General features: G+C 51.4%; 1 protein-coding gene across 1 annotated transcript in view; it reads right to left on the bottom strand.

The window, feature by feature from the left end:
* MAGIX (MAGI family member, X-linked) overlaps positions 1-11,440 on the bottom strand; it is a 16,464-nt gene extending 5,024 nt beyond the window's left edge. The window contains exons 1-3 of the mRNA XM_015424248.1: positions 11,267-11,440; positions 3,525-3,674; positions 2,516-2,622 (exon numbers count right to left, since the gene is read on the bottom strand). Coding sequence (XP_015279734.1) covers positions 2,516-2,622; positions 3,525-3,674; positions 11,267-11,315 — 306 coding nt within the window. The 5' untranslated portion in view covers positions 11,316-11,440. The remainder of the gene's footprint in view (positions 1-2,515; positions 2,623-3,524; positions 3,675-11,266) is intronic.

Genomic DNA, 11,440 nt, shown 5'->3' with positions numbered 1-11,440 from the left:
TTGTTTAAATGGGGCAAAACACCAGGACCTGAATGAAATTGTGATGTAGCCCGCCAAACTATTTTCCATCTGCCACAGGAATGTGAGCATCGTGCTTTCCAGGGAGATGTGACGGAGCTCTTTGAACTCTTCCCTGCTGCGATTGAGTGGAAATTTAGATATTAGTATTTAGGGGGATTGCCCAGTCTACATACCCATTGTATCAACTTGGTTTTTTATTTTATATTATTACATACTTCCTGTGTGTAACTCTGCCATACGATAAATAATTAATAATAATCCTGGGGGATTTCCAGGCAAGAAGTGGTTTGCCATTGCCTTTTGCGGGATAGCGACCTCAGCCTTCCTTGGTAGTCTCCCATCCAGCTGACCCTGCTTAGCTCCTAAACTCAGACAAGCTCAAATTAAGCCGACCTATCTGGGCTGCTCCCCAAAAACGAACGGGTAAGATCCTGCTCAAACCACTCCGTTTAAAGGACAGAAACAACAACTCTGGACATTCAAAACCAGGCCAATTTTAAAAAGCCTCAACAGGGCTTCCAAAAGACATTTGCTCTGTCTCCAGGAAAAGGGAAGGCCAGCTGCCGAGAATGCTTCCTGGTGTACAGTTGCGACCCAGACTTGCTTACTATTATCTCACAGCTAACGCATGCAAGGAATGCGCTCTCACGCTCTTTGGCCGAGCAAAACCTTTCCCCCAACTTCCTCAACAGCTTCCTTCTGGACCTGCCCTTTCCTGATACCTTGGAAGCCGTTTCATGCACTTACGAGGCCTACACATCGAACCTGGATGCCCCTCGCCAGTTCTTCCAGCACCAAACCTCACAGACAAACCTCATGAGACAGATGGGATGTTTGCCCCGTCCCTTTACCAGGGAAGGGAAGGGCCAAACGACACAATATTCTGGACACGTGCTGGGTTACAGGTGCATGACCGGACTCACAGACAGACGTACTTTGGGGGAACCTGCTTAGAAAGCACTCATTTGCCCGGTGCTGAAGGGAAATAATCAACAGAGGCATAACATCCAAATTGCAAGATGTGATAGTCCCGCTGGACTCTGCATTGGTCAGGCCGCAGCTGGAGTCTTGTGCGCAGTTCTGGAGGCCTTACTTCAAAAAGGACGTGGACAGAATGGAGCAGGTGCAGAGTAGAGCAATGAGGATGATTGGGGGCCTGGAGACCAAGTCTTATGAGGAAAGGCCGAGGGACTTTCGAATTGGATTTTGCCAGTTCGCACAGTAAAAATCCAGTTGGGAAGTGCACTGAGACTGGACTGAAAGTGGATTATTTAGTGTGCGTGATCACGGCCACAGATGCACGAACACATACAACACAACCAATAAGTTACTGGGGGGCAGGGCTATTTTTGGGCAGGAACGCACAGGAATGGAGTTCCGGCTGGCTCCCGAGTTGGCCACGCCCAGCAGGAACTCATTAGCATAATAGGCCACACCCAACAGCAGAAACTCATTCGGATTGGCTACAATTAGGGGTGCGTGGCCTAACATGCAAAAAGCCCTGGGTTTTGACAACAAACAAAGTAAAGAGAATAAGAAGCAAAAGGTGGGTGTGGCTGGATGACCAAAAGAGAATAAGAAGCCAAAGGTGGGTATGGCTGGATGACCACACTTCTGGTAACATGGGGGTGTGGTCTAATATGCAAATGAGCTGTGCTGTCAGGGGTGTGGCCTAATATGCTAATGAGTTCTTGCTGTTGGGTATGGCCTATTATGCTAATGAGTTCCTGCTGGGCTTTTTCTACAAAAAGAGCCCTGCTGGGGGGTACACCGACCCAAACAAAAAAGTCTTCACCGGCTGGTGAAAGATAACGATAGAGGGAGACGGACGAATCTCTCTGGGGAGGGAGCTCCAAAGTTTCGGCGCCACGACTGAAAAGGCTCTTTCTCGGGTTGCCAACGTATGGTGGGGGCACCCAAAGCACAGCCTTGGAAGATGGCCAGAGTGGATGAGGAGGTTCACATGGGAGGTGGTGACCCTTCGGGTATGCTGGCCCGATGTCATACGGGGCTTCAAAGGTCAATACCGACCCCTTGAACTGAGCCTGGAAGCAAACTGGGAGCCATCGTAATTGGAACAAGACTGAAATGCTGGGGTACCGACCAATGCTCCCTCTAAGCTGTGGAGTCTTGTGAGCAAAAATTCTACTCTGTGAGCTGCTGGCATTAAAGTTGTGAGCGAGCGGTTTGGCCGCTGCATCAATTCGCTTGCTCTGGAGCCCTCCTTCCTGAGCTAAGGCAAAAGGGTGTGGCCTAATATGCTAAAAACTGTGAGCCAGCTCACACTAACTCAGCTTAGAGGAAACACTGGCTCCCTACGACCCGCTGACTGCAGCATTCTGTACTGACTGTAGCTTCGAGGCAGTCTTCAAGAGCAGCCCCACAGAGAACACATTGCAGTAATCTAATCTAGTAATCATGTGCCGCACTGGCCTGGTTCTACCAAGTTGCTGCCCATCCTCCCTTCGACCTTAGCTATGATCCCTAAACCCACCGTCCATTCCTTGACCTTCAGTTCTTGGGTATGAGGCGGGCGGTAGGTGGGGCTCCGAGGACTTTCACCCACATCTATATCAGCGGTGTTCAAATCACTGGAAACTCCTGGAATTGAATTGGGGGAGAAATCAGCATGAGGAAGACAGATTTCCTTCCTGGGGCTTTAACCTCTTCCCCCGCTGCCTGCTTTCTTTCCCCTCTGCCCCTGGGCTGCCCATCTCTACCACAAAGAGAGAGAAGAGATTGAATTCATACCCCACCCTTCACTCAGAGCGGCTTACAATCTCCTTCCCCTTCCCCTCCCCACGACAGACACCCTGTGAGGTGGGCAGGGCTGAGAGAGCTCTGAAATGGCTCTTTTTCGAGCTCTTGTCAGAACTACGGCTTGAGGTAAAGTAACACAAGGGGTACAGCAATGGATAATCACAAAGACAAACAAAACTGCTGCAGATGTGCAGACAATTAGAAAATAGCTGGCCATAATATAGAACAACAGTAGAATTCTAAGATGTTTAATTCTTGTTTTCAGCAAAGAGCGCCATCGAGATGACGTCGAGATGAGCAGAAACGCAGATTACGAACTTCTCGAGTTCTAGCGGTCTGTCTGACCGTCCGATGGAAGTTAAAAATTATTAGTCCGAAGCTGTTTGGAAAAGTTTCTGGATTTAGGAATTCCTTCTTGTGAAGTATTTGTATGAAGAGCATTACAGAACTGAGATTCTGAGATTTGTTTGATAAAGAACTGTATCGAAACGAACACTAGAACTATGGCTTGCCCAAGGTCATCCAGCAGCTGCAAGTGGAGGAGTGGGGAATCAAACCTGGCTCTCCCAGATTAGAGTCCGCGCACTTAACCACGACGCCAAACTGGCTCTCTGTGCCAGTGGGCCATCGCATCGGCTGTTTCCCTTCTCCTTGCTCCCATTCTCTTTGCCCTTTTGCCTCTCCCCCCGCTTTACCCCTCTCCCCGCCTCTTCCCCACCCTCTCGTAACCCGTAGTCGCTTACCAGCATCCTTGCGGTTCCGGACCCTCATGCGTACCCGGCTGCCTGCTTGGCGGAAGACGCCCCCGACGTCCCCATGGGACAGCCGTGCGAGAAGGCCCCCGTCCTCTTGGTGCGAGGGGCCCTCCTCCTGGTGTGGCAACAAGGAGCTGGCTGGGGGGAGAGACAAAGAGCAGGTGGGTCAGCAGAGGTGGAGAGGAGAGAAGGAGACGTTCGGCTTCTGCAGTCTCGGGTCTCGAGGAAAGTGGATGTAAAGTAAAGGTAAAGGTTCCCTTGCTCGAAAGCCAGTCGAATCCGACTCTAGGGTTGCGGTGCTCATCTCCGTTTCCAAGCCAAAGAGCCAGCGCTGTCCGAAGACGTTTCCGTGGTCATGTGGCCGGCATGACTAAACCCCAAGGCGCACGGAACGCTGTTACCTTCCCACCAAAGTGGTCCCTATTTATCTACTTGCAATTTCTTGCTTTCGAACTGCTAGGTTGGCAGGAGCTGGAACTAGAGATTGGAGCTCACTCCGTCTTGCTGCACCCGGGTCTCGAACTGCTGAACTACCGACCTTCCACCGCCTGCAGTTCAGCGTCTTAACCACTTGAGCCACCGCAGCTCAAAAGATGTACAACTTGATTTTTGACTTTCCTGCGTTTTGGTGTTCCTTGAAAAGGGGAGTATTCTATCTGACTGGCCAGGGATCCTGGAGGTTTTTTGGTCATCTTCTGGGCATGGGACAGGTTGGGTTGCCGGCCTCCAGGTGGGGCCTGGAGATCTCCCGCTTTTACGACTGATCTCCAGCCGACAGAGATCAGCTCCCCTGGAGAAAACGGCTGCTTTGAAGGGTGGACTCTATGGCACTGTGCCATGCCGAGGCCCCTCCCCTCTCCAAACCCCGCCCTCTCCCGGATCCACCCCCAAATCTCCCAGGTGTTTCCCAACCCAGAGCTGGCAACCCTAGGAACAGGGGTCACTGGGTGTGTGTGTGGGGAGATATTGTAATTTTTTTTATTTTATTAGACTTCTATCCCGCCCTCCCCACATTGTAGGCTCAGGGCAGGTACCGAGATATAGGTCTGCAGTTAATGCAGATTACAATTAAAGCATATTATCACAATCCATTAAAATCAAATAAAATCACCCCGACACACTAAGGCTGAGGACAGGCTGGCAGTATGAAGCGCAAAGGAGGCGGGGGGGAAAGACCCGGACCAAGTTGTGCTGGGGATTCCGTTGCACTGCACCTACTGATGCGGGCGCATACCGGGGAGGAGGCGCAAGGGAGCGTTCGCACTGTTGGCCTGCCCCTGGCGGAAACGCAGCTGTAAAGTGGCTTTTTTTCCACTCCGGTGACATGCGCCTATGCGCATAGGCGCAGCAATGCGGCTTGTTTGCGGCTTTTAGCGTGCACACTTCCGGGAAGTGGGATCCAGGGTTTTGCTACGGCTTTCACCTGGTACTTTTTTAACGCGGTAGGGAATCGTCATAGGACGGGTTGAGTACGGCTGGGGAACGCCTGACAGCTGTGGCTGTGTGAACCGGCCCCTTTAATCCGTTTGTGAAACGTGCCTCTATCGGGCCAAACTGCCAGTCTGAACTCAGCCTAAGGCTGCAGTCACACACACTCAATAATCCACTTTCAGTGCACTTTCCAAATGGATTTACTGTTGTGAACTGGCAAAATCCAGATGGAAAGTGCATTGAAAGTGGATTATTTAGCGTGTGTGACCACAGTCTAAAACAACAACATGCCTCAACAGATAATAGTGTGGTCCCGATCCAGCTTCTAGGATCTGCGGTCACTGGAGGGGAGGCCAGATCAAAGTGGATGCCCGCTGCCTCAACCTAAAGGCCTGGCGGAAGAGCTCCGTCTTGCAGGACCTGCGAAACAGTAACAGGTCCTGCAGGGACCTGATCTCATAAGGTAGCTCATTCCACCAGGCATCTGTGAATTTCCTGCATTGTGCAGGGGGTTGGACTAGATGACCCTGGAGGTCCCGTCAAACTCTATGATTCTACGGTTCCATCTCTAGTTTCGTTTTTAGGCTTTCACTATACAATCCCCCCCCCTGAGGTGCTTACATTTAGGAATTACCTTTTTTTCATTTTCAAACCTCATCGCTCTGTGGAGGAGGGGGGGGAGAAATCTGACCAGTCTTAATTCTGCCGGCACCAGAAGACACAGCTCCAAGCCAAAGTGCTGCCCCTTTAAGTCCCGTGCGATTTCCCTTAAGGGAGGGGCACACACGGCTCTGGCAGGGGGAGAAAGGAGGACTCAGCCGAGCTTTGGACTCTCTACCAGATGGGAAACAGCCGCTCTTACCGATCCCACAGAACCCAGGCTCGCGTGCCGAACAGAAAGGCTGCTTTTTGTGGGCTTGCGAGCACTGTGTGACTTTGGCGGTTAAGCCCGAACCTGTGCAGGGGCTTGTGTTGCTCTCAGCCTCCCGACCTCGTAGGAACAGGACACAAAATTTCAGCCCTCGAGAGCTGGTTTGATACAAAGTCCAAATGGCACCGCTTCTTTCTATACAAACACGGGGCACAATCCACCGGGAACGTGTTCCTCAGCAAGCCCGACTGGGAAGAATACAAAGAAGATGATGATGAAGAAGATGAAGGAGGAGGAGGAGATTGGATTATACCACAGACACCCTGAGAGGTAGGTGGGGCTGAGAGAGGTCTGAGAGAACTGCTCGTGAGAGAGCAGCTCTGAGATAGCCATGACTGACCCAGGGTCACACCAGCAGCTGCATGTGGAGGAGTGGGGAATCAAACCTGGTTCTCCCAGAGTAATCTGTACAAAGCCCATCCATTTACAGGGAGCGCCAAGATGCAGGAAAGTTGAAATTAAGTTTATTTATTTATTTGTTAGATTTATACCCCGCCCTCCCCAGCAGGCTCAGGGCGGCTACAACAAAGGCAATTGCCATAACAACAGTTAAAACATCATAAAACAATCATTACACAATAAAAACAATCATTAAGTAAAGTGCGGTGCTCTTGATGTTAAAATTTTTATTTTATTTTATTTTTGTAAATCTATTTTCCCTGTGTGGCCATTGCTCCATTTAAAAAGACGTGTCAAATGTGTGTTGGTGCCTACAGTTCTGTCTTTCCCGTACACACAGCAACAGTGGGAGAGAGGCGCTTTTCGATGCAGGCATGAAATATTTCTTTTATTCGACTTATATCCCGCCCTCCCTGCATGGCAGGCTCAGGGCGGGTTACATCAAATTTGATAAAAATACAATATACGCAATTGACACAATTAAAACACTAGTAAAACACCACAATAACCATCATCCGGTGCCGTTGTCATTGACATTAAAACCTCACAGATGCCATCTCTGGTATGCAGTTCTGACCCGCTGACGGCCCAGTAAAGAGGGAGGGACATCCGTCGCCCTAGTTAAAAGCCTGGTGGAAGAGCTCCGTCTTGCAGGCCCTGCGGAACTGTAAAAGGTCCCGCAGGGCCCTGATCTCATATGGGAGCTCATTCCACCAGGTAGGGGCCAGGGCTGAAAAGGCCTTGGTCCTAGTTGAGGTGAGATGGACATCCCTGAGGCCAGGGACCATGAGAAGATGGTGATTGGCAGATTGTAAAGCCCTTCGGGGCTCATAGAGGGAATATACTCGAAAGCAGCCCGGGCTGGCAGAACTGCCAAATCCAATTCCCAAACTACTTTAACGGCATCAACAACAGCCAGGTAAAGTTCACCTGGTAAGGAAGTTCTAGTGCTGGCTACAAATTAAGGACATGCCAGCAGCCTGCCGTGTGTCCAGATCCAGCAAGGGCAACTCGCATCATGTGGAGGTCGGTTCCTGCTGGCAGATCCCCAGATCCCGAATAAGGTCCATGCATGGCAAAGAGTTAACAAAATGAGAGGGGGGGGGGGGGGGGCCAAATTGCGCACAGCAATTTAGACTACGTGCATGGACTAGCTTTAGGGAAACTGGGTCCACACAGCATCCCTTTACAGACGGCAAGTGTAGTGAGATAATAGAGCCAGTTTGGTATAGTGGTTAGGAGCGTGGACTCTAATCTGGGAAAACCAGGATTGATTCCCCACTCCTTCACATGCAGCTGCTGATGTGACCTTGGGTCAGTCACAGGTTCTCTCTGAGCTGTTCTCTCAAGAGCTCTCTCAGCCCCACCTACCTCACAAGGTGTCTGTTGTGGGGAGGGGAAGGGAAAGGAGATCGTAAGCCGCTCTGAGACTCCTTTGGGTAGTGAAGGGCGGGGTCTAAATCCAATTTCTTCTCTCTCTCATCTTTGATTGTGCTGGTTACCTGCTTGGGTGTGGGTAAAGGTTCCCTTGCTCGAAAGCCAGTCGAATCCGACTCTAGGGTTGCGGTGCTCATCTCCGTTTCAAAGCCGAAGAGCCAGCGCTGTCCGAAGACGTTTCCGTGGTCATGTGGCCAGGGATGGGCTAAATCCAGGGCCCTTTCCTCCCATTCCCCCAACAGGTGATCAGTGACATCATACCTGACAATCTGGCAGGCGTGGCGTATGCATGCACGTATGCAACTCACTGGTATGCATGAGAATCTGTGGACTGGTTCTGTTGCCTGTGAAGAGGTACAGTACTTCTGCGACAGGCGCGACTGCAGGAGACGGTGCTCCCATAGGTATGCAAAGCACAAAGCATTTGTCTTGAGCAAATCCTTCCGTAAAAGCTGCCGGTGTTTACCTGGAACCCTAATCTGGAAGGATACATCAGCTATGCTGAAACTCTCGACCCACCCCTGCACATCTATGGGAAGCCCAGGTCTTCTCTTGAGCAACGCTAACCAGAGCTACACCCTAAAGGGAATGGTGCCAATCTCAAAATGCTTCTCCTTCCTCTCGTATAATAGGAACCCTGGAAGTTTTGCAAATTTCTCCAAGTAAATATTTACCCGCCATATCTGTCTACCGGAACTCAGCTGGGCAGTAGAAGGGGAATGCACACACACCCCCTCCACACCAGCACTGACCAGTCTCACAGAGCGGATGCCCCTGTATTCTGAATTCACACACCCAGTCAACTTTCCACTCCTGTTCATTGCATGCAAGGGCTTTCTAAAGTTTCCCAACACCAATGAGATTCTTTAGAGAGCCAGTTTGGTGTAGTGGTTGGGAGAGCAGACTCTAATCTGGGAGAACCGGGTTTGATTCCCCACTCCCCCACGTGCAGCTGCTGGTGTGACCTTGGGTCAGTCACAAGTTCTCCCAGAGCTGTTCTCGAAAGAGCCGCTCTCTCAGCCCCACCTGCCTCACAGGGTGTCTGTTGTGGGGAGGGGGAGGGAAAGGAGATTGTAAGCCGCTCTGAGACTCTTTCGGGTAGTTAAAGGTGAGGGGTATAAATCCAATCTCTTCTTCTTCTCTAGAGTTACCAATAGGGTCTTTGGGACTAGTGTCTCACCTTCAAGGCTTTTCCACAGATGGCAACAATGGCTATTAATGCCTCTTTAGTCCCAACTGAGTTGCTCACCAATGCTGTTCACGGGAAATGGAAGAGACCCCCTATTCGAACCAAGCCATGTTGTTGCCGACGGGATTTTTCACAGTTAATGTTTAGGCACAGGAAATGCAAAAACGAGCCCCGCAAACACCCTTTAGAAAACGATTTTCCACTGTCCTCGGACTTCTGCGTAAACTTTCCCCCTCGGCATGCGGGACTGCACAACACCCTCATTCCAACACTCACACCCCATAGTCCATATATAAGGCTGCAACACGGTCAGACATTCCACAACACACACAGACACACCCCTTTGCAGCCTTTTTCAACCCCAGCTCCTCAAACCAACAGAAGTCTGGGAAAAGGCTGGACCACCCCTGTTCTATACGCAGTGCTGAGGTAGCAACGTCTGAGTTTTGGTGCTGACAGGTGTCACTCACAAATGGGGTTGCCAGGTCCCCCTTGGCCACCGGTGGAGAATTGGGGGGCGGGGGGTTAGGGTTGCCAGATCGAGGCTGAGAAACTCCTGAAGATTCAGGGATGGAGCCTGGGGAGGACAGGGACCTCAGGGGGGTACACAGTGCCTCCAAAGCATCCATTTCCTCCACAGGAACAGATCTCTTGCAGTCTGGAGATGCGTTGTAATTCCACACACGAAGCTGCCTGGTACTGAATCAGACCCTGGGCCCATCAAGGTCAGTATTGTCTACTCAGACTGGCAGCGGCTCTCCATGGTTTCAGTCAGGGGTCTTTCCCTTTTAACTGGAGAGGCCGTGGACTGAACCTGGGACCTTCTGCATGCCAAGCAGAGGCTCTGCCACTGAGCCAGGGTCTCAGGTCAAGGTCTTCCTCATCACCTCCTGCTTGGTCCTTTTAACGGGAGATGCCGGGGATAGAACCTGGGACCTTCTGCATGCCAAGCAGAGGCTCTGCCACTGAGCCAGGGTCTCAGGTCAAGGTCTTTCTCATCACCTACTGCCTGGTCCTTTTAACTGGAGATGCCGGGGATTGAACCTGGGACCTCCTGCATGCCAAGCAGAGGCTCTGCCACTGAGCCAGGGTCTCAGGTCAAGGTCTTTCCCATCACCTACTGCCTGGTCCTTTTATCTGGAAAGGCCGGGGATAGAACCTGGGACCTTCTTGCCAAACAGAGGCTCAGCCACTGAGCCAGGGTCTCAGGTTAAAGTCTTTCTCATCACCTCCTGCCCGGTCCTTTTAACGGGAGATGCCATGGATTGAACCTGGGACCTTCTGCATGCCAAGCAGAGGCTCTGCCACTGAGCCACAGCCCCTCCACTAAAGCAGTACTTTATATATGAACACAGATGAAGGTGCCTTATACTGAATCAGACCATCGGTCCATCAGGATCAGTCTTGTCTACTCAGATTGGCAGTGGCTCTCCAGGGTCTCAGGCAAAGAGGACTTTCTCATCACCTCCTGCCCGGTTCTTTTAACTGGTGTTGCCGGGGAGACTGAGCCTGGGACCTTCTGCACGCCAAGCAGAGGCTCTTCCCCTGAGCCACAGCCCCTGCTCAGACCTGGATCCCACCAGGAGGCTGGCATCCCTGCTTACAAACTCATTCCCAACCTGAAAATTACACAACCCGTGTTCCCTCTAAGCTGAGTTAATTGGCAGTGGCTCTCCAGGGTCTCAGGCAAAGAGGACTTTCTCATCACCTCCTGCCCGGTTCTTTTAACTGGTGTTGCCGGGGAGACTGAGCCTGGGACCTTCTGCACACCAAGCAGAGGGTCTTCCCCTGAGCCACAGCCCCTGCTCAGACCTGGATCCCACCTGGAGGCTGGCATCCCTGCTTGCAAACTCATTCCCAACCTGAACAATACACAACCAGTGTTCCCTCTAAGCTGAGGTAGTGTGAGCTAGCTCACGGACTTTTAGCCTCCAGCTCACACATTTTTGTCTTCGCTCGGGAAGGATGGCTCCAGAGCAGACTGATTTATGCTTGACTGCTTACAACTTTAGTGCCGGTAGCTCACAAAGTGGAATTTTTGCTCACAAGTCTCCACAGTTTACAAGGGAGCATTGTATACAACCCTCCCAGCTGGCATCCCACCCCAAACGTACTCTTCACACTCTTATACTTACGCCCCCCTCCACAAACCACACACCTCCTACCCACTGCAACAACATCTTAGTTCCACTCATTATAAGTAGAGAGCAACACGCCCACCCCTCTCTGGAAGGAGAGCCAGACGTCATTATACCTGTGCTCCCCCCTTTCTGGAATGTAGAATCCTTCTCCCCCCCAAAAAAACCCCCCACAAAGTAAAAGTGGTGGGAGGTTGGTATTTACGTTTGAAGTCCTGGATGTGGCGCAGGAAGGACTGGACTTGCTCCAACATTTTCAGGACGAAGCCGCAGGGAAGGCGGTTAGGGTGAAGGAGGGAGTCGATTGATTCCCCCCCCCTTTCTGTCCCTGCTCTTCCAGGGACACCCCCCTCCCCTCTTCTCAGTCCACCTCTCAGGA

Source organism: Gekko japonicus, unplaced genomic scaffold, assembly GCF_001447785.1.
Source record: "Gekko japonicus isolate JY-2015 unplaced genomic scaffold, Gekko_japonicus_V1.1 scaffold2051, whole genome shotgun sequence".
NCBI lineage: Eukaryota > Metazoa > Chordata > Lepidosauria > Squamata > Gekkonidae > Gekko > Gekko japonicus.
This window is presented reverse-complemented; position numbering and strand designations above follow the sequence as displayed.